The sequence below is a fragment of the Equus przewalskii genome, chromosome 2 (genome assembly GCF_037783145.1).
Source record: "Equus przewalskii isolate Varuska chromosome 2, EquPr2, whole genome shotgun sequence".
NCBI classification, from domain to species: Eukaryota; Metazoa; Chordata; class Mammalia; order Perissodactyla; family Equidae; genus Equus; species Equus przewalskii.
The window spans coordinates 116,112,462-116,135,643 of NC_091832.1; the positions used below are offsets into that span (position 1 = coordinate 116,112,462).

The following is a 23,182-nucleotide window of genomic DNA, read 5'->3' on the forward strand; positions in this document are numbered from 1 at the left end:
ATTAAAGCCAAGCCATCACTTTTGACTTATGAAAAAAATTCAACCTCTGATTCTCAGGATAAACGATAAACTTCACGTTGGAAAAGCATCAGCTATAAAAATTAGATGTTGGCTGGAGTGATTTACAAAGTCCCGTAAATTTCCATTAACAAACCGGATAAAATAGGTCAGGGCGACCATCAAGAGTACCTGTACAGTTTTGTTCTCTTGCAAACACAGGACAGACCTATTCTTCTCACGTCAAGTCAACTCCTTTCGGGGGTTCCCATCTGAAACATCATCAAGTCCACAGAGAGAGGCCCCTCGCCCGCCCCACCCGCGGCCACGCGAACGCAGGGCCCGGAGCCGGCCGTTTCGCCGGGGCTCGTGCACACCGGCCGCCCAGCCCTCGCTGCGAGAGCCGGTCCCGCGGCCCGCGCGGCTCCGTGGGAAGGCGCTGCCCCGGGCGCGGCCGCCTCGGGCCGGCTCCGCACGCCTGCCAGCGCAGCTGCGGGGCAAGCAGACGGAAAGGTCTGGGTCCCGATCCGCCCGGCACCTGCTCCCTCGCCCATGGCACCAGCGCCCTGCAAGCGCGGGGCCGCACCGGGTCGGGGCTCCGGGTCCCCGCGCGCGGCCCCTGCCCGGCGGTAAACTTGCGCACCAACTTCGGGCCCTCGGCGGCGGCGCGCTCGGGGCCTCGGCAGCCCCGCGGCCTCCCCGGGCCCCGGCCCTGCCCGCGCGCCGCGGCCTCGCCTTCCGCCGGGGCTCCGCCAGGGCCGCTCGGCAGCCCGCCGCGCCCCCGGACGGGGACCGGCCTGGGCCGCGGCACCCCGCGCTCCCGGCCCGGCCGCGGTCCGTCAACCGCCCGCCCCGCTCTCCCGGGGCCCCCGCTGGCCCCGGCCCGGCGCCCACACCCCACCCCGGCCCGCCGCGCAGGCCGCCCGCCGCGCTAGGCCCCGCGCCAAGCCCGCCTCACCGTTCTGCTGCGGCGGCGCCGGGCCCGGGCCCGCGGGCGCCGCGGCTCCTGAGGCGCCGGCCCCGCCGAGCCTGGGCGGGATGCGGGCGCTGGCGGCCGGACGCGGGGAGCCGGCGGGGGCCGACATGACGGCGCGGCGGCGGCGGCGGCTGCGCCTCGGGAGGTGGGCGGGGGGAAGGGAGGCGGGGCGGGGCGGCGAGAGGAAGAGGAAGGAGCGCGGCCGCGTCACCGGGGCCGTCCGCGCCCCGCCTGAGGTGCCCGCGCCCCTCCGCGGAGCGCGGCCGGCCGGCCGCCCGGCTCACCCGCCGGCCCCGCTCGGCGCCCCGGCCCCGGCCCCGGCCCCGGCCCTGGCCCCGAGCCGCCCGCGCCCCGGCCCTCCCCGCACGCGCGGCCTCGCCGCCGCCGCCGCGCCCCCTGCAGGCCGGCCCTGGGCTCCGGGCGGGCGGAGGGACGGGCCGCAGCCGGAGGGGGCCGCACCCGGGCGAGGCTGGACGCCGGCGGCCAGGGCCTGGGCCCCGCCGGGCCGGGAGGGGACATCCGGAGCCCACGGCGACGCCAGGCCGTCCGCCCCCGCCCCCTTCCTCCGGAGGACCTCTGCGCTTGGCTTTGTTTTCTAATCTTTATCCCCCACCCCCCCCCCCATATTAATTCCAAAGGAAATAGGGCTTTCAAGCTCCCTGTCGGTAGGAAATTATAATCCTGGGCAAAGGAAGAGGAAACGTTCCTCTATGATCAACACCATCTCAGTGAGAACTGTGTTCTGCGCAAGCTGTCCCACCGACCGCATCGGGGCTGGGGGAGGGGGAAGATGGAGTAAGGAGGCCTGGAAGATGAGCCGCGTCTTCCTCGTGCTTTTTGCCCAGGGTTGGCTCGTCCTCTTGGTGTTCAGAGGAGGAGCTGTAGCATCCAGAGCAAGAACTCGCTTGCTTTGTCCGCGTTGGTGAAATCTTTGGCTCGCTGGCCTGTCCCGGCCTGCTAACTGGCAAGCAAACCCTGGACCGGTTACCCAAGTCTTCTTGGAGTCCTGAGGATGCCAGTCATTCTGTGTTAGCAGTGCAATTGCTCAAGAACGTGGAGTTCAGAATGGGCTCTAACAGGGTATTTCTGGAGCGATGTCTAATTTGCTGAGTGATTATGCAAAGCATAAAGTGTGCTGTGGTCCTGGGAATAATGCAACACTTCCCTTTAGTTGTTGTGGTGAATTAATGATACTTGTGATCCTGAACGTCTTACTCACAAAGGCATGTGCCCATGCGCGATAAGCCAAACCCTGAGACGTGCTTGGAGGTGGAGAACGGTTTATTGGAACTGGCCAAATTGAGGAGGAGGGTGGATAGGTTTTCTCAAATCCGCCAAAACAAGAGAAGAAAGCAGGGGATTTTATAGCACTAAGGGGCTTGGAAGGAGGAGTTTCGCAGAAACAAAGGGGAAATCTGTGTTTCTTTCACTCCAGACAAGCTCTTGGGCAATCTGACTTCTGGGATCAGTGGCGTCTAGAGGCTGGTTATCTGGCGATCGTAACTTCCTTGAAGGTGTTCTGTTTCTTCTGGAAAACAAGCCCATAAATCCTTGTGACCCTTGAGTCACCCCTCAGGTTAAACAAGAAAACAGCAAGTTAACAAGATTAATTTCTTTTCATCTGTCTGTGTTGGGAACATGGTTGAAGGGTAATTATATTTATTATTGAATATTTACAGTAACCCTCGGGTACCAGCCTCACTGGGTGCTTTCCTGCCCCAAATGAACTACAATTAGGATTTTACAAATAGTAGTTGGATTTGTACTTTTGAATTTTAAGATTTCCAACATATTTCATATACACAAAAGGGGCAAGCCCTTTTCCACAACGTTTCCAACTTCTTCACAGAAGCCTAAGCCCCATGTGACCAAAAGCTCATACTCTGCTTCGTCAAGGAGATCACACAGTTACAGCTGCCAACACCTCCCGGGAGTCCTTTGAAAAATGGCTCAGAAAAAGGCTCTGGATTCAGGGCCGCCATTATGAAGGAAAGGGAAAAACCAGGCAGTTGGCTTTCTGTCCCTAAAAGGTATCCTCTGAAAAGAAATTTTCACATTTTGAGGTATATAGGGTAGCTACTCTGGTTTAAAATTCATTCATTTGGCCTGACCTAAAGAAGCCTGATTTATGGCCTATGGAACATACATTGTACATCTCCTTTAACCATTAAAGGATGCATTAAACATTATCTCAAAAGAACACACTCTTTGAAGATAAGAGTGCATACTTCCCCTCCTACATCACCAGTATCAGTAATGAGTATCAGTACTCCTAAAGATAGGTTCCCTTTCCCCGACATCAGGGTCATGAACCACTAATTTGCAACTGAATACTTCTTTGAAACTTTGCTGCACGTGTATCCTGGGCGTGTTTGAGGTATGTTGTTTGTTCTAAAAAGGTGTAAAACTGTACTGAAAACCAAGCTTCTCTTGAACACTTTCTTCCTTTGTGGAGACTGCCTTCCTGGATTATGGTCCTCAGCGTGGCTCAGGTAAAGCTCACCTTATCTCTCTTATCTATAAAATGGTTCTTGCTTATTTGCGTTGACACCTCTGGGTGTAAGGTGCCTATTTTAATCAGAGGTATATGGAATGAAGGTGAGCCTGTCTCATTCGGGGAGCCTCCTAAAGGGGAGGACTGGGACTCTGTGTTTTAACAGGTCTTCCCCACAATCTTTATCACCTAAGCTGCTTCCACTTGTCTGCTAATTCACCATAGTATTTTCTAGCAGGTTTATAAGAATTTTTTGCATGACATCCTACAACCTTTATGAAAATGTTACTTCACTCTATTGCTTTAAGTTCCATGACTGCTGTCAGTGAAGAAAAGTAGGAAAAGGATGAAGGATTGATGAATACTTACCATGTACCAGGCGCTGTGTTAGTCCCTTTAGATATATTTTTTCCAGTTAGTCCTCACAATAATTCTATGGGATATTTTTCTTATCCCTATTTTATCAGAGGAAACTAAAGCTTATAGAGTTCAAGTAATCTTAGTAAAATTCATGAGCCTGTAAATAGCAGAACCAGAGATCAAATCAGGGTCTATTTAGCTCCAAAATCTTTGCTCTATTCAGTGTAAACTATACTTGGTTAATTTACATTTTTCTTCATAAAGCTATGCTAATTATGACATACTGTTTTGCGTGTCAAAGGATTTTTAGTTTTACATATTTAGAATTTGTTCCAGTATTCTTTAGAATGGTGGATCTCAAAGTGTTTGAAATGCAAATTCTCAGGTCCTACCCTAGACCTACTGAATGCTGGAGATGGAACCCACCAGCTAGCTCTCTGGTTATTCTGACGCACAGGAAAATCTGAGAACCACTGTTTTGAATAACAAAGTTAAGCTGAATTGGTTTATTCCTTGTACGTTGGGAGATGACTGTCCTTTTCTTCAGGACGTCTCTCCCATCCTTTGCCAATCGTGAAAATGATAGATTGTAGATATTTAATTACAGTGCCAGGAATGCCAAATGTGGTAGTGTCAATTCTGGTTATTTGCTCGGCAGTGTTGAGGCAAATGCTGAGGCCAAGTCTGTGTTCAGTGGGAAAGAGTCTTTAGCTGAAATTAAGCCCTGCCACAGGTGCAGGAGGTAAATTTTTGCTGAGAGTCAAGTTCTGACACATGCGCCGTAGTTTGACACCCCCAGCTTAACAACTCATATTCTCTCTAACAGAAGTTGTGGGAGCCTTGCACAACTGAACACCTATCTCTCTCTCAAAAGGCGATAGTCCAGTTTTTCTCTGTTGCTGCCTGGCTTCCCATCTTCCTCAGCCAGTCTTTTTATTCTCTAGTTTTAAAATCACATTTGGTCTTCGTAGAACATACGTTTTCTCTTTTAGTGACATTCTCTTTTAGGTGTCCCCCTCCCAATAAGAAGATGCAATTTTCTTCTTTCTCCTCCTTTATCTAATGTATTCACACATTTATAGCATTTTTAGTAGGCTAGGTGTTAGGAATACAAAGATTAATAGGATATAATCTGTCCCCAAAGATCCTATGCAGGATCTTTTACATATATTCCTACTCACTTTCTTATGTTTCAATTTCTTGATTTTTTTTTCCTACGAACTTTCTGTATTATTTTTTCTTACATTCCTTCTGAATCATTTCTTCTTTTCATCACGGCATTCTAAGTTGATTTCCACCACTCATATTGTGATAGAAAGAAATAATTTCACTGACATTGTATCATTTGATCGGTTACATCAGTGTCACTTAACTATCATTTTATTCTCAACTGTCTAAGACACAAATAAGATCCTAAAAGAGAAAAAAGGGATGGAATTATTAGGCAGATAATTACTATATAGTTAGCCTGTGCACAAAAGAGCATGTACTTACAGGAAATTATGTTGAGTTCTCACTTATAATATCTGGCTATTATTTTAGATATCCTGTAATTCCTATGGTTATCCGCTTACCCAGCCCACAGCAGGTTAGGAAGGAAATGCTGTTCATACTGGCACCTTGAGAGCAACAATCACTGTTAGCTGGCTGAATAAGTACAGGAAAGACAAAATCGGAAAAATGGAAGAAATGAAAATGCACAGCAGTCTGAGGCAATTAGTTAAATCGAACAACCCTATACATTCCTCTGGGAATACGATAAACACAGCGCACAAGTCTGCCATCTGAGAATTTCTAGCCAGGTATTCTGAAGGGGATTTCCTGAGCGCCTACTATGTAACCTGAAAGCTCTTTAGGGCATCTCTATATTTATGCAGATATTCACAGCTTTGGCCACCAATTACCAAGAAAAAGTAAATTATACTCTACACTCTGTTTCAGAAGACAACCCGCTTCAAGAACCTTAGAAACTCTTCTACATATGAACAGATTAGGTTCCCAAAGCTCCATAAGTCTCAATATTCACAAGTCCAGAGTAAGTAGGGGTGTTTACCCTCCTAGGCCACACATGCGTTTCTACCAAACAGAAAGGTGAGCCAGTTCTTTAAAGCTTTAGAATCAGGCTTACGCTGCTTTTTTTTTGCTGGTATAAGGTGTAAAGTGGTGCCTCTCAAACCTTAATGTGCATTTGAAGATCTTGTTAAAAGGCAGATTCTGATGTGGTAGGTTTGGGAAGGCCGGAGATTCTGCCTTTCTAACAAGCTCCCAGGTGATGCTGATGCTGCTGGTCCATGAACCAGCACTTTGAGTAGCAGGTTCCAAAGGGCATCTTTTCGTTTACATTTGAAAGTCCATTGAGGGCATCAAGGAATGCCCCTCCTTGATGATCCTAAGGGAACCTCTTAACAGCTGCAGTGTATTCCCACCTGCTACCACGTGTGTTGATGTGGTGCAGATTAAAATGTGCCTGGCATTTCTCTGGCTTTCTATAGCAGCAGCACTTTCTCAGGCCTTCAAGATACTGAACTGTCTCCCAATGGGTTAATGGGTGCATGATGTCGACACAGATCATCTTGCCACACCTTCAACAGTTTCCGTTTTGTCAATTACTTTTTCTCTTGCTGATTATTGTTTGTAGAAAATGGTGTATTAGCTCAGGCCGCCATAACAAAATACTGTAGACTGGCGGCTTAAACGACAGACATTTATTTCCTCACAGCTCTGGAGGCTGGAGGTCTAGGATGAGGTGCCAGCAGGGGCCGGTTCTGGTGAGGCTCTCTTCCTGATTGCAGACCACCGCCTCCTCACTGTGTCCTCCCACAGCAGGGAGAGAGCTCCCTGGTCTCTCTTCTTACAAGGGCGCCAGTTCTGTCAGATCAGGGCTGCACACTGCCGACCTCATGTAACCTCCGTGGCCCCCTCAAAGGCCCTGTCTCCAGTACAGTCATATGGGGGCTTAGGGCTTCATAGGAATTTAGGGGACACAATCCAGTCCACAGCAAATAGCATTTTTGCAATGGCATGATTCACTGTCAACCCTTCAGAATTCTTCCTACTTTCAAATGGTTTGTCCTATTGTACTTTATATTTAATTATGTTTTCACCTTTAGTTTTTCTTTTTCTTTTTTTCTTTTTAAACATTGGCCCTGAGCTAACATCTGTTGCCAATCTTCTTTTGTTTCCTTCTTCTCCCCAAAGCCCCCAGTACATAGTTGTATATTCTAGCTGTGGGTCCTTTTGGTTCTGCTATGTGGCACGCCACCTCAGCGTGGCTTGAGGAGCAGTGCTAGGTCCACGCTCAAGATCCAAACCGACAAAACCCTGGGCCACCAAGCAGAGTGTGCATGCACACTTAATCACTTGGCCACTGGGTGGGCCTTGAGTTTTCATTTTTAAATCTCTGTTTTTATTATCTTCTTCAAATTCATTTTATTCAAAATACCTTCAAAATTCTCTCTGCTATTTCGTTGACATAAATTTTGGTATTAATATTTATAAAATACATTTTAAAAATGTACTCATTATAGGTTTCAAATTAATAAGAAGATGACCGAGATCAGAACTTCCCAACCGACGTACCAGCGCACACTGTGGGCGGCAGAACCTTAGAAGATGCGCCACAGTGTCAATCCTCCTCAGATGCTGGGACAGCTGAGGGGCCTTCTGGGGATCCCCAGGCTAGTCTCCTTTGGCTACAACACCTTTGCTTATTTACCCCACAAAAATACTCTATTTTCTAGCTGTGCTGTGACATGGAGAGGCTGGGAGCACTGCCCTTGACGAACGTTACTGTGCAGGATGTTCACTGCCATCTGCTGGGAGCAGGCGAAGTTGACGTACTGTTACTCCAGAAGGTAGATTTACTTTTCTTTGTGAAACTATGTAAGTTAGAATATCATAAGAAGGAATGTTTCTGTATTACAGAGGATTTAGTTAATTTCTTTTTAAAATACTGGTTGAACGGATAAACTTCAATTACATGAAAAAAAAATCAATTGTGTGAAACACAATTCTCTCTTGAAAAAATGCCAGATTAAAAAAACGTCGTTGAACATACTCATTCAGTTAGAGAGGAGACAGTCTTTAATCCACTGTGATGGCAAGATGTTTAAAAAGCTTGCCGTATAAAAAATGTCCAGGAATTTGGGGGGTTTGGACTAGAGAAGATAAGACCATGGGAAAATGATAAGCTTCCTAAAATATTTGAAAGCTTTCTTCTGAAGCGTGGTAACTCTGTGGCTTCGGATGTCAGAGCAAGGACAAATGAGTTGACTTTTGAACCTGAGATACATTCAAGCACAAGATGCTGGGGTCCTGGAAAAGGTGTCCCCACGTTGGGCGGGAAGTTCAAGTTCACATGCTCTATATTCTCTCCCAATTCCAGATTCCATAACCGGCCATTCTGTTTGTCATTTGGATTTCATTTAGTTTGATATTTTCAATAATCACAAAAACTTTTATTAATACCCTTAAAGTCTTTAGAGGCGTATCCAACTATAATTCCAATAAAATTTAAATCTCTGTTATGGGCTGAATTGTGTCCCTTCATAATTCTTCTGTGGAAGTCCTAACCCCTAATAACTCAGAACGTGACTGTATTGGAAGATAGGACCTGTAAAGAGGTAATTAAGACAGAAGGAGGCCACATGTTTGGGCCCTCATCCTATGGCTGGCATCCTTATAAGAGGTGATTAGGACACAGACACATGCACAGAGGAAAGACCGTGTGAGGACACAGCGAGAAGGCAGCCATCTGCAAGCTGAGGAGAGAGGCCTCAGGAGAAACCAAACCTGGGAAGCCTCAACCTTGCGCTTCCAGCCTCCAGATCTGTGAGAAACACATTTCTATCGTGCAAGCCCCCAAGTCTGTGGCATTTCGTTATGGCAGCCCTCGAAAGCGAATGCACTGTCCTTCCTGTGGGGTCCTTCCTTTCAAGCACTGAAGGAGATTTTCTTTATTTTCTTGGTTCACAATCTCTTTCAAAAGATTTTCTCTTATAACAGCTTTCTTCTTCACCAATGAAAGTAGAAATCAAGTAGATTCCTGCACAAAGTTGCTATGTAAGTCCTTGTCACACTCCAGCAAATGTACTAACATCCCAGGGCTTACCCACAGGGGACTTGGTGTGGAAGAGCGTCATTTCAGACAGGAACTTCTCCTGTGAGCTTTTCTGCTTTTATTTATCTATCTATTTATTTATTTATTTTGAGGAAGATTAGCCCTGAGCTAACTGCTGCCAATCCTCCTCTTTTTGCTGAGGAAGACTGGCCCTGAGCTAACATCCATGCCCATCTTCCTCTACTTTACATGTGGGACGCCTACCACAGCATGGCATGCCAAGTAGTGCCATGTCCGCACCCGGGATCCAAACCTATGAATCCCGGGCCGTCGAAGTGGAATGTGAGAACTTAACCGCTGCGCCACCGGGCTGGCCCCTCTCCTTTTAAATATAACAAAGTGGGGAATGTCATTCCCCAGCAATTCTCTATGAGAAAAACCTTCAGGAAGAGAGAAATATACATTCTAGATGATGCCACATCTTCTCACCAAGAAGAGAAGGACTGGGAGGTCTCTGGCTGTCCTCTAAGTGTGGCTGGCATGCAGGGACACAAGAGTTGATGCCTTCTCACTTTTACACCAGGTGGGAAGAAAAAGTGAATGAAGTGGAAGCAAAATGGAGAGAATATCACGGCGGGACGGGGGATGGGAAGGGAAGAACGAGAGGGAGCTGTCACGAGCAGGGAACTGGAGAGAGGGGAGGTGTGCAGCGGTATTGCAGGAAGCTTGACTGTCTACTTTTTTCTGTGAAAGACCTTGATATTACATCTTTAAGGAAACATAATAAAGGTCTTTATTATTTATCAAAATTAGTCTCATTATCTTTGAATGAGAGTCCTCACTGACGCTGGATCACATGGTGCCAGTTGTAGATTGCATAAAGTTAACCCAAAAGGCAACTCACTCAGCCTCTCTGTTCTTTTTTTTTTTAAAAAAAAAAGATTGGCACCTGTACTAACGTCTGTTGCCAATCTTTTTTGTGGTTGTTGCTGTGGTTGTTTTTCTTCTTCTTCTCCACGAAGGCCTCTGGTACATGGTGGTATATTCTAGTTGTGAGTGCCTCTGGTTGTGCTTTGTGGGACACCGCCTCAACATGGACTGATGAGCACTGCCGTGTCCATGCCCAGGATCCTAACCAGTGAAAACCTGGGCCGCTGGAGTGGAGCACGCAAACTTAACCACTAGGCCATGGGGCGGCACCTCAGCCTCTCTGTTCTTATTTCCCAGATCTAGGAGATTTGTGATATATGAGTGATGTGGGGGTTTCCTGTTTACTTTCCAAGACAGAGTTCTTACTTTGTTTTCCATGGAACTGCAATGGATCTCTAAGTTATAAGGCTGAAACCAGCTCATATCAGCTATGTACTTTCTCCATTACTAAGGGTAGGAAAGTCAGTGGCCCTAGTGTCTGTTAGTTTTCCTCCTCAACTAAAGTTTGGAAAATGTGCTTTGGGACACTCTGGGCTTAGGTAACATTTCTTCTGTGTGTGTGTGTGTGTGTGTGTGTGTGTTTATATTGTTGTAGTCAGCCAGTTAGGCTAAAGCAACAAAATATTGTGATGGCTGCAAATACATGAGTTCTTTGCAGACACAAAATATAAAAATGTTGATAGTTAAATCTGCATGTATATAAGCAATAGGCATAGTCATAATTTTTTTTTAAAGATTGGCACCTGAGCTAACATTTGTTGCCAATCTTTAGTTGTTGTTGTTGTTTTCTTCTTCTTCTCCCGAAAGCCCTGTGCTACATAGCTGTATGTTCTAGTTGTGAGTGCCTCTGGCTCTGCTATGTGGGATGCTGCCTCAACGTGACCTGATGAGCAGTTCTAGGTTGGCACCCAGGATCCAAACCAGGGAAATCCTGGCCGCCGAAGTGGAGCACACAAACTTAACCACTTGGCCAGGGGGCCAGCCCCCAGGCATAGTCATAATTTTGTTGCAGGATCATGAAGCACAAATGATAAGAACAATATACAAATCACTATAATTAATAAGTCACATGTTCACGTTCAAAGTAAGGTAAAAGTTGCAGGTAAAAATAATAATTGTTGCCATTTTTTGAGCACCTATTTTTTTGCCAGGCGTTGTTTCAGGTACATTAATACATTATTTCCACAAAATAGTAGACTTTTAAAAAAATAATTCTACGGATGAGAAATCTGAAACTTGAAGTGATTATGAAACTCCCCCAAGATCCCAATTATCCAGATATTTCAGTGAGTGGGATGAGAAATGGGAAAAGTCATAGAAGAGGAAGGGAGGGTTGGCTGGAAAACTCCAGGATCCAGGTGCAAAGGGGGCTGATCAGTCTCCAGCAGCTGGTGATGTCCATTAAGAGGGTTTCCCCTTGTATGCCTTAGCTGGGTAAGAAAAAGTCTAAGATTTCAAGCATATTGAGGAATGCCACTTCTATCCCACCCCCCAACCCCGGCAAGAAGCTTCAATGAGCAAATTATTCACAACTTAAAAAAAAAGATATCTTAGCAAACTTTACCCAAGCAATGGTGTTCAGTACCATTTTGTTTCATTAAAAAAATCACCAGAGGGGCTGGCCTCATGGCCTAGTGATTAAGTTTGGCCCGCTCCACTTTGGCGGCCGTGGTTCGTGGTTCAGATCCTGGGCGTAGAATTACGCCACTTGTTAACCATGCTGTCTCAGCAACCCTCATACAAAATGGGGGAAGACTGGCACAGATGGTAGCTTAGGGCGAATCTTCCTCACACACACACAAAAATCACCAGAAAATGTAATCTAGGTAGATTACTAAAAACACTTTGTCATTGAGATATCTTTCTAAAAGTTTTTTTTTCAATTGGGCTTTTAAGAAAGTCCAATATCTGAGGCTCTAAAGTGCAACAGCCCTTTCCATTTAACAATTGTATTTAAAAACAGATTAGAAAGCCCTCCACTCACCCCATATCTTGACTGGTTTTCTTCTTTGTGGTATAAACTGTCAGTGGGCTTCCATCGCCATCTGGTGGACGATATGTAGATGTGCTCTGACTTGAGAAGACTACTGCGTGTGGAGAGAAATGATTCACGAGAAGAGTTTCTTATTCATGCAATTGATCTGAAAGGAATGCATGGGAAGATAGAAACTAAATGGATAAAAAATGGCTTATTTCTTGGTAATTAGAAAGAGGAATAATTTTTAGGTGTTGGATTACAAACTAGGATGATTGAGAACCAAAGTAATTAAAATATTCTTTAACTAATTCTGCTAGAATCCTTCAACTCCACACTCCATAGTATATAACTGCATAAACAACTCTAGCACCACGGGCCAACTTCAATAAAGATGTTTATCCAGAGATCTCGTTTGAAGGGACAGGAAGTTCTGTATCTACATCCATTTCCATTTCTACAACCCCACTCCTCCTTCACCTAAAATGTTAACAGTAAAGATCTACTGCCTTCTGATAAGATTGTCCTATTTCTTTTAATTTTAAAGTGCAGATAATCCTTATAGGGACAGCACATTCTTAAGGTGTCAGGGTGGAGATACAGTTGGGGAATGTGTGTGGCAGAGGAAATGCTGTCGGTAGTACTGGTCACCGAGTAGGCCCAGCTTTCTGCATCCAGCACGTGGTTCGATTGCTCTCGGTGGTCAGGTTGGCCATGGGACCCTTTCTGGTCAATGAGTTATGAGTGAAAATTTTAAAAGACCGTACAATTCTAGGAAGTAGTTAACAGTTGACAGTAAGTGGCAGAGTAGATTATAAAATTTAGTGTTTGTTGGTTATTTTTTGGTTAATTTCCTTTGTCCTTTTTCCATTAGTAAAACAAAGGAGACATTAAATACGCAGCTTGCTCAATGCCATCCTCTCTTATGACATATATATGGTAAGTAGTATGAGATGTAATAAAATATAATGAAATTAATTTTTTTCATACTTACCAGAACCTATTTAGCTACATAAATAAATGCTGCCTCTCAAAGCAGTCAGTTTGGGTAATGATATGCTGCTAGTACACAAAACTAGAAATCATAAGCCTCGTTGGTCCCCAGCCCCAGTGCCTTCACCTGCTGACTAGTCGTCACCAATCAGTGACCCAGTGCAGAGCAAGGCGGGAGCTGTCGAAGACCCTCCGCTCCATAAGTGGTCATATCTGATGTGACCAGAGATTAGTTCTAGGCCCTTCAGGTCCACCAAGTCACGTCAAAGCTGACCCTACCCCACCTACACTGGATTGCTCATGATTAAATTTAGGACCAGCCCTACAGTTGCACAGGATCGCCCCCTACACATATGGTTTCCTCCTTTTAAACCCTGACGGGTTCCTTCTGTCTAGTTCTTCAGTTTCTTTCCTAGCTCTACCCCCTACTCATCCATCCCCATGGTTGCAGGGATAACAGCCACTCTTTTGCTGCACAACCCTACAGTTGATTGGACCAGGAGCAGGCACTTGACACAAACTGGGTAAATCAAAGCCCCTTCACTCTTAATTTGAGACGGAACAAAATAATCCCATGTGAGTTTGGACTCCCTCTTGAATGGAGGAGGCCATCTTCACCCTCAGGGAATGCTTGTCAGCAGCATTTCCCTCCTCTGCCTTGTAGTTCCGTCATTGTTGTCAGGGAAGAAAAGAAAGGAGGAAAGGATGAAGGAGTGAATGAAGGATCCGGAGGACTGAAGCGGAGAGGAGGCACTGGAACTCCTGCTGGGGATGAAGGGCCTGATTCCAGCCCATTCCAGAGTTTCAATGGCTGTCCTAGTCCCTACTGTGAGAAACTACCGCCCTTCCTCTTTAAGCTAATTTTTTTCTTCTAGCCGGGTGTCTTTAAACGGATACCCCAAGGTTCTTACATGCCTCCTGATAAAGTTATAGAAGGAAGTGTCTTCAGAACCAGTTCATAAGCCAATCACAAACTCAGTTTTACTACATATTAATCAACTTTTATGAGTTTGGTATCATTTAATACAGCAAATATCCAGAAAATGCTTACTCTGTGCAATGCTCAGTGCTTGTCAATCATAGGAATGCAAAGGTTAGGAGGAGCTAATAGCTTCTTTGGGAGAGGAAACAACATACAAAATAATAATAGGTGAAAAATTCCATGGCAGAAGTATAAGTAAAGAGGCTTGGGACAGAGAAAAGAGTGATTTATTCAGATTTTTAGAAGAACTGTATTTATCAAATGGTGAAATGATAACAACATGCTGAGAAGTGTGTCATGATCTGGAGATACAGTGCAGAAAAAACATAATCTCTTAGTTTCAGGAGCTTGAATTTGGTCAAAAGGGTGAGTACATATGTATTTGGCAGCCAGAGGAGCTCCTAACTCTGTGTGGGGAGGCAGGGGGTTTGAGAAGCATCCAGAAGAGGAGATATCTAGACTGATCCTGAGAGGTATGAAGCTCACGTAGGATTAGAGGAGGATGGGTTAGAAGGAAAAGTCTCCTGGAGGAAATGGCTGTCCCTGCAGCACTGGACATTGACGCTGAGATTCTGGTGCTCCCCACTTTGTTTTTCCTCTTAGTATCTGGCTCCTTTTCAGTCTTCTTGGTCCTCAGGTCCCTTCCCTTCTCTTCTCTCACTCCCTTGCTAGTGATCCTGACCCTCTTAATCTCAGGTTCGTGTGCGATGGACACGTGCTTGGAGATGGAGAAAGGTTTCTTCACTTGGCCAAAAGGAGAAGGCAGCAGGGTAGGTTCTCTCAAATCCCCCTTTACAGAGAAAAAGCAGGGGTTTTATAGAGCTCAGCGGCTTGGAAGGAGGAGTTTCAGAGAAACAAAAGGGGAAATCCTTATTTCTTTCACTCCAGGCAAGCCTGTGAGCAATCTGACTTCTGGGTGTGAATGGCAGCTGGGGGCTGGTTATCTGGTGATCCTTGAAGGCATTCTTTATATACTGTAAAGCAAGTTCATATATCCTCGTGACCCTTGTGTCACCCCTCAGGTTAAAGAAGAAAATAGCAAATTGACACGATTAACTTTTTTTCATAACAAAGTTGAAAGGTAATCTTATTGGATATTTACAGTAACCCTCAGGTACCCAGCTTCACTGGGGTGTTTTAAGTAACAAGTGCATATCTTGAGACCCCAGCTGGGGTCAGTGAGTCCTGTTGACCAGCTGAGGTCTGTGCCCTCCATCAGGTTTCTCTGTCACCTTGTGGTGGGGCTGCTGTGGCTCATGTCCTCGTGTTCCATTGCCACCAGCAGGCTGCAGTTTCCAGTGGCAGCCACACCTCTCCTTGGAGGTCTGGTGGAGTAGGTTCTCTAAATTTTGAAATTTCCTTCCTTGTTCATTCTCCGTTGACTTTAGAGGTGGTAGCTGCCATCTGCTGTTGCTATTTCTGTACCCCTTAGAATCCTCTTCTATCTCTTTCAGTAGTTTACTACATGTCACTACTTAACAATTCTTCATATTAAACTTTCCTGTTTCAATAACTGGTGTGGTTTTCATCTCCTAATTGAACCCTGGCTGATATAATGAGGCACAGGGAGGAGTTGGGAATGATTCTGCAAAAAGCACAAACCAGAACATAAAAGAATTAAATAATTTGACTTCATGAAAATTAAAAATTTCTGTTCTTTGAAAGACACCATCAGGAAAATGAAAAAGTAGAAAGTATTTGCAATACATGTATCTGACAAGGGACTCCTAAAGAGATCCGTAAAGTATCTCAAAAATAAGAAGATTGTATCAGTTTGCTAGAGCTGCCTTAACAAAATTCCAAAGTCTAGCTGGCTTAAACAACAGAAATTTATTTTCTCACAGTTCTGGAGACTGGAAGTTCAAATCAAGATGTTGGCAGGTTCAGGGTCTTCTGAGGCTCCTGTTCTCGGCTTGCAGATGGCGTCTTTCTCTGTGTCCTCACGTGGTCTATCCTCGCAGGTGCACACAAGTGTGCCCAAATCTCCCCTTCCGATAAAGACCATCGAGACACTTGCAGATCGTCCCGTCAGAGCATCCTCTCTGTTGCAAGAGTCCCTCTCCTTCCATTGCAACAATCCTGTTACATAGTCTCTCCTGACCTGGCTCCAGATTTGTTTTATTTGACGTTTTCTTCATGCCTACCATTTGTTCAGCAGTGGAGCAATCTAGTAAGAATTAAGAAAGTAAATAGCCAATTACAAGCTAGAAAGGCATGTATAATGCAGGGCTTGCCACACCCACTGCAAAAGGAAAATGCAGGATGCCTTGTTCAAAAGAGTAGGGAAAAAGTGCCATACAAAGTACTAAAAAATGTTTTTCCTTTTCTTCCACGGTCTCTCTCAACTTGTCACAGTGTCTTTTATTTTTTATTTAATGTTGTTCTAATAAAGAAAAGTTAAAAATTTTCATTATCAACCTGAATTTTACCGTTTATCTCTATATTGTACAACGCTGGTTTAAATGCAAATGTAAGAGCATTCAACTTGTGGAATCACAGAGAAGTCCACCTAAGAAGTACACAGTTCATACTTCTCAGCTCATAAGTGCACATGCATTTTGTTCTCAAAAGAAGAGTGGAAACTGTTGCACAAAACTAACTCAATTCTTTTTTCACTTATGTCTACATGCACATCCTACCAACAGCCTCTACAATACTCCAGCTGACTGACGGATATGGAAGGACCAGAAGGAAAGGCATTGTGCGTTCCCCTGCATTTCCCTCTCCTTCCATGTCATCATCTTTGGTGTTAGTGGTTGGCTACTACCCGGAAGTTAGGTGAACAGGAAAGGACAAGGCAGGGTTGCTGGGTCGTCTGTGTTTCCTAGAACACCATTGCCCTCTTCCTGCATTCTGCATTCAAGCAAATTCTTGTCCAAATGGCAAATGTGACCTCTTAGAACTGTTAGCACCTCCCCTGCCCACTCAGAGACCTCACATGCTAACCGTGTCCTGGCTTTGAGTCCCCTGAAACTCCGTCTCCTCCACCATCACCACACCCTAGTGCAGGCTGCCGGCTTCCATCACCTGGCCCACTGAAATAATCCACTGACTAGTCTATCCACATCCCTTCTTGTTCTTGTTCCTGCAATCTGTTCTGCACACTGCAGCTAGAGTGGACTTCTCAATACCACATCTGACCATGTTGTCCCCAATTAAAAAAACCCTTTAATGCTTTGAGAATAAACACAAAACTCTTTAATATGACCTATAGACTCCTGCAAATTTTCCTCTCACAATTTTTTCCAGTTTCAGTTGGCAGCCTGCTCCGTAGGAGTGCTCTCCAATCCTCAACTCTGGCCTTGCAGCTCTTTGCTCCCTCCACTTCTTTGGGCCTTTTCCTCGAGATCTCCTCCCCACCTCTGTCCCAGCCCCTCCTTCACCTGAATTAAACTCCACTCATCCTTCAGATTAAAGCTCAAATATCCCTTCCTCAAGGAAGCCGTCTCTTATCTCTGACAAGTTCGAATCTTTCATAGAACCATCTACCTCTCTTTGGTAGCACTCATAACAGTTGTAATCTTATATTTACTTTTGTGGTTATTTGATTATCTATCTTTTCTAGTGTATAAATAAAGGGAAGAAACCCCTTTTCTACATATCTTTTTTTGTTTTCATAATGCTTATTGTAAGTGGTGATCCCTGATTCATTCGTGAGCTGCCAGAATAACGTGTCCTCCATACAAGACCATGTCTGTTTTGTTGACTGTTATTCCCCCAACCCTCCCTGCACCTAGAAGGTTTCCTGATACATAGAAGGAGCTTAACAATTAATTATTGAATGAATGATAGCTATGTTGATCAGATTTCAACTTGTAAATTCCAAAGAACTGATGATTTCAATGAAGGCCTAAGTATCATTGCAAACAGTTCTATTGTCCTGACGTCTGAACACTCCCTGCTTTATCCTTTGTCTTGCAGTTTTACTTTAGTCTCTTTCAAAATCTCCATCGCAGGATGGATGTCCATTTGAGGCGAGGAGTTTGAAGGATTCACATCTTGCTTTAGGTGCTATCAGCTGGTCTCTCTTCCTGGCCTCTCACCTATGGGTCCTGTCCTTTTCCGTCTATTGTTGATATAGTCCTTGCTGATATCCCCTCCTCCTGTTCTTTTTCAGCCAGCCTCAGAGTGTTTCCAACATCTGTTATGGTTTAGAGGGACTCTTGCTTGGAAATAGAAGTTCTTTCCAGGCCATGCTATAAATTTCTAGTAAAAGCAAATGAACGAACATATAGCGAAAAACATCATTTCACAAGGAAGTTGCCCTGGAAGTGGCTGCTGTAGTAAAAAGAGGCATTTGCCTGTTCTGTAGTCCCAGTAGCCTGATCACTCGGCCCCACTCAGGACTTCCCATCCCGTCGTGCGGTTTGCCTTCCGCCCTCTGCAGACCGTGTGCGTTACAGTATGTGCATTGGCACTTGTTACACAGCAAGTGCACACAGCTGGGGTTCTTGCTGTTCATCCAGTGCCAAGATCTTATTCCTCACAAGACCTTTTAACTGCTTTTGCAGCTAGTAACATCAGTGACTGGGAAATCAAACGTTCTATCTGGTGGTTTGTTAACTTACTGCGATTTTCCAGATGTTTTCTAGAGCTATTCCTCAGATGTTGATTTGTGGTGGTGTTGATACTTTCTTTCTATAGCATTTTATTATTTTTGAGCAGTGATGTTTAATTTAGTTAGGGGAAATGTCTTTTCCAAACTCTTGGCTTCTGATGACACACAGTTATTTTGTGCCTCGTGTTGATCCCACAAACTACAGTACTTGGCCCGATTATAGACACGACTAGACAGTAGGAGCTTTAGAAGAACCACTGCACCAGACTTTCCCTTCTGTGGAGGCTACAGATACACCGATAGATTACGGGTCCAGGGAATGTTAGGGCTGGGGGATTATTTACTCACATCTCTTCTTTATTCACAAAACGTAACTGGAACTCATAGACGTTGTGATTTTGCCCTGGGCCACACAGCTAGTTGTTAGGAAAATCAGAGCAGGAACCCAGATCTTCAAGATACGTGGGAGAGGAAGGCTTTTTTCTATGCTTCTCACCTGGAGGCGCACACGTGGATTCACTTGCCCCCCTCGGTGGCCCAAGCGTGCAGTCACTGGCACGGAAGTCTCTGGCGCATTTTGAAGAAGAGGACAAACTCCTGCTGTCAGTCCGCAGGCACCATCTCTCTATCCCAGGGACCAGCCCGGTGGTGGGGCACGCTGCTGGTCCTCTCACAGGCTTGCACTGAGGTGTCACATGGGTGGAATGACTCCCGTGCAAAGCCATTTGATCAGGAACCATTTCTATTTCTCTGTCTCTGATCCCTCCTTTCTCCCCACCAGCTCTCTCCTGCCACACAGACCCACGAGGACCTCTTAAAGCTTTGAGATCATCTGCTTCTCCGTCAGCAGTGGCGGGGTGGGCAGTGGGGGAAGAATCAAGTTCAGTGTGTTGTGAGGCAGAAATGTTTTCAGCATTTGACAGCAGTTTATAAATAACTCCGGGTACATGTTGCTGACAATAGGAAGTATATGTGGGAAACGCCATCATAAAAAAATGTATTCTTTGAAAATGAAAGTTGACAGCATACAGTCCAAACACCCAAAAGCGTAACAGGAATTCTCATAAAACTGCAGGTTGGCTTACATTACATTACAGCAGTTTTGAGCTTTGGATCTGGGCCGAAACCATCACCTTCTTTAGGTCTTCAGATAGATGCTTAAGAGCTACAGAAAAATACAGTTGACCAGCAAATCACTTTACGATTTGCTTGTAAGCTATAGACTGTCAACCTGGGGGTAACTGGTAAAGTAATCTGTCGTCTCTTTTTGTCTGTTTTAATTCGTGATCTTTCTCTGCAGCTACCCTTACAGGAGAAACTGAAACACAGCTGCTGCATTGTGAATCCACGCCGGGAAAGAAACGGTGTCCAGTGAATAATGAGAAGGCCCCAGAATGGCTCCTCTAACAATCCTGCTTCTTCCTTTACTGGAATCCTTCCTTGTGGGCTCAACAGCGACTCATGCATCGAGGGGAGTGGGACTTGGGACTCAAAGGCACAACAGGGCAGAAAGGAGGCCACAACTCACTGCTGGGAACTGGACCAGACGAGTCAACAATGGCAAAGAAGTCCTGGAATATGAGCTTCAAAATCTCAGTCAAAACTCACCCCTAAGAGAATCTACCTGATGAATCTTATTTGATCCTGTCAGCTCTTTAACTACTGGTCATCCTTTCAGCATGTACGCATTTAGATTTGTTAGTGCCATTGTCCTGTAACATCTACCAACTCAGAGTACATTCATGGTCAGTAGACTGTGGCTGTTCAGTGGGTTCTTCTCCCCCTGGCGAGTGTGCAAGGCCAGAATTCACTGTACTACAGTGCAAGGACCTGCTTTTCCAAACGCCCAACCCCATTCCAGCCCCTCCACATTCTCGCCCTCTAGGCTTTCCATGCTGCTGCCTCTGGGATTTGGGTCCTCAATGCTTAATATGGCCTCTCTCTACTTTTGAGTTTGTTTTTCCTTCTAGCCACATTTTCCCCTTTCCTCTTTGTTGTGAAGCATCCACAGACAATCTCAGGGTAACAATGCCTTTCCATGCTTGGCCTCACCCTCAAGATTTACCAACCATAGCCTGCACTTGGGACAGCCACATTCCAGTGAGGTCCAGATATGGTTAAGAAGAGCTGGGGCTGGCCTGGTAGCGCAGCGGTTAAGTTCACACATTTCGCTTTGGTGGCCAGGGGTTTGCCGGTTTGGATCCCGGGTATGGCCCTACGCACCACCAGTCAAGTCATGCTGTGGCAGGTATCCCCACATATAAAGTAGAGGAAGATGGGCACACAGGTTAGCTCAGGGCCAGTCTTCTTCAGCAAAAAAAGGATGATTGGCGGCAGATGTTAGCTCAGGGCTAATCTCCCTGAAAAAAAAGAAGAGCTGGTAGTGAGTAGCATATTTGTAAGGACATTTTCTATTCAACATGGTTGAAGTAAAGAGAGTTTGGATATGTAAAGGGAGAGTGGGAGGGTGGGTACACTCACCTGTTCATGTTATGCAACTGTTCCAAAAAAAAATTCATTCCTCAAGTGTTCCAAAGGAATATAATCTGGTGGTATTGATATGTAGCTATATTATAATGTTCTATGTTCATTGGTTTGTGTATTCCATTTACCTATTACACTCTTAGCTTCATCAGGGCAGAGACTGAATTTTCATTTCTCTTATTTCCCTTGCTGAATAGGCACTCAGTTATTTAAGTGGTGAACTGACAGATCCACCAAACCAAGGCCTGCATGCCAGGAAGTGTGAGCTGTTGATCTGTGTATAGACATCACCAGCCTTTTGGAGGACAATTCCCGTGTATTGGAGACCTGGTAAATCACACTGTGTGGGCATTATTCCCTCCACCTCCCCACTCACCCTCAAAACATTGACATTTTTGTTAAGTGAAATTCTATTAAAATAAATATCAAGGAATGACTTTATCAAGGGAACCAAAACTGGGACCTTTAGGCAATAAAACAATAAAACTGGTGTGTGTGTGTGTGTGTGTGTGTGTGTGTGTTGGCACAAGGCTGGGGAAAAATGGCATCATCATGAAAAGGCAATACTTAGCCCAAGGGGGCCTGTGGAAGCAAGAGGGGTTGTGGCCGCCAGGCCCGTCACCCCTCGGTCTGGCAGTGGTTTGAGCTATTGGAAGGCGTCTAGCAGGAAACCTTCACAGTAGTCTTCACCTCTCTCTCTTGCGCTCTGTTCTGTCTCCCCTCTAGTTCACATCGTTATCGTCTTGGAGCTGGATTATTGTTAATAGTCTTCTGGTTTATTTTCCTGCCTCGAATCCATCCAATTCACCCTTGTCAGATTAATCTCCACAGAGCATCCGGCTGATTGTGACAATGGTGTAGTCTTAAGTGCTCAGTCACATTATTGGATTCCCTCTTTCCCTTGGTCCAGCATTCAACGTTACCCATGGTCTCACTCTAGTCTAGTTCCCACCCGATCTCTAGGACTCCCTTCTCGCATACTCGCTTCCTGTTGAGTGGGACTCTGCTCCCCTGACACCCTCACCACTGCTGCCTCCTGGCTGCTCCGCCCCTGGTTGTCCTTCACCGCAGTCTCGGATCTAAACCTTTCTCATCTCTCCAGGCCCAATTTCAAAGCTGCCTGGCCTGTAAATCTTCCCTGAGCGTCCCTCCAGAAGCGTCATCTGCCACCTCCATCTCCGCATAGCGTGTGGGGTTTCTATGTTTCTTGAGATCCTGACCACTCTCTGCCTTTGTCCTTCTTATTTGTGAACCTGAACTGAGGGCTTAAGTGCTCTGGATCAGACGGCCGGGACTTTAACCCCAGGTCTGGTCAATTATGTGAACTTGGTCATTAACCTTTTCACGTCTTGGGTTCTTCATTGATAAGTTGATAATAATCATAATTATCTCATAGGTTTTTTGATGAAGGTTAAATGAGATGATGAATGTAATACACTTAACTCAGTGCTTGACATACAGTAAGTGGTCAAAAAATTATATTATTGCATGTGTTAGTCTTTTAATTTCTTTTCTAGCCTCTAAATTCATTGAGAGTTAAATCTCTCTTTACAGCAGGCATCAGCAAACTTTTTCTGTAAAAGGCCAGACGCTCAGTATTTCAGGCTTTGTGGGGAGCATATGTCTCTGTTACATGTTGTGAAACAATAGGAAAATATGCATTGGTCTCTGCCCCCCGTTGCTGGCAGGTCAACTAAACTCTCGTAATTTCCTCAGTGATAGGAGCGCTAGGAGCGCCTTCTGTTCTAATATTTGGTCTTTGGCCTGGTTCCTGACACAGGGCTCCTGAAGCCCTTGTAATTTCCCGAGTGGCAGGAGTGTCTTGTGTTCTATTGAGGTGACTCTGGGTGGCCTCCTGGATGGAGCTGGTCACCACAAAGCCTAAGCCATGATTAGAAGCTTGGAATTTTCAGTCCTTACCCCCATTGTCCAGAGTGGGGAGAGGGGCTGGAAATGGAGTTAATAACTGACCAAGCCTACGTGGGGAAATCTCCGTAATATCCCGTTAGTATGGGTTTCTGATTGCTTTCAGGTTGGTGAACCCATCCACACCAGGAGGATGACACACCCCAACGCCATGGGCACAGAAACTCCTGTGCTTAGGACCCTCCCAGATCTCGCCTTGTGTCTTTCTTCATCTGGCTGGTCACCGGTATCCTTTACCATATCCTTTAACAAACTGGTAAATGTTAAGTAGAGTGTTTCCCTGAGTTCTGTGAGCCGCTCTAGCAAATTAATCTAATCCGAGTAGGGGGTCGTGGGGACCTCCGATTAGTAGCCAAGCTGGACAGAGGTTGTGGGTAACCTGGGACCTACTCCTTGAAGTTGGCATCTGAAGCTGGAGGCAGTCTCCTAGGACTGAGCCCTTCACCTG

At 45.6% G+C, this 23,182-nt stretch overlaps 1 protein-coding gene and 1 long non-coding RNA gene across 19 annotated transcripts in view; one reads left to right on the forward strand and one right to left on the reverse strand.

Moving 5' to 3' along the window:
• Nucleotides 1-1,133, reverse strand: part of SEC24B (SEC24 homolog B, COPII coat complex component) — an 82,532-nt gene extending 81,399 nt beyond the window's left edge. For 3 of the 14 annotated variants that reach the window (XM_070611746.1, XM_070611745.1, XM_070611740.1), the window contains exon 1: nucleotides 956-1,127. In XM_070611746.1, the coding sequence (XP_070467847.1) occupies nucleotides 956-1,082 (127 nt within the window). In that variant the 5' untranslated portion in view covers nucleotides 1,083-1,127. Of the gene's footprint in view, nucleotides 1-189; nucleotides 409-955 lie in introns of those variants that run through there. The other 11 variants (XM_070611742.1, XM_070611741.1, XM_070611743.1 and 8 more) reach the window with 10 other exon arrangements.
• Nucleotides 342-22,972, forward strand: LOC103562389 (uncharacterized). 5 transcript variants are annotated; one of them, XR_011537795.1, is made up of 5 exons: nucleotides 342-510; nucleotides 2,409-2,622; nucleotides 7,568-7,681; nucleotides 12,666-12,730; nucleotides 19,625-20,961. It is a non-coding gene; the product is annotated as an uncharacterized lncRNA (long non-coding RNA). The 5 variants fall into 5 exon arrangements; XR_011537793.1 differs by lacking the exon at nucleotides 342-510 and adding an exon at nucleotides 21,006-21,298 and having other exon boundaries at nucleotides 2,496-2,622; nucleotides 19,625-20,005; XR_011537794.1 differs by lacking the exons at nucleotides 342-510; nucleotides 2,409-2,622 and adding exons at nucleotides 21,006-21,138; nucleotides 22,841-22,972 and having other exon boundaries at nucleotides 5,750-7,681; nucleotides 19,625-20,005.
• The last annotated feature ends 210 nt before the right edge of the window (nucleotides 22,973-23,182 follow it).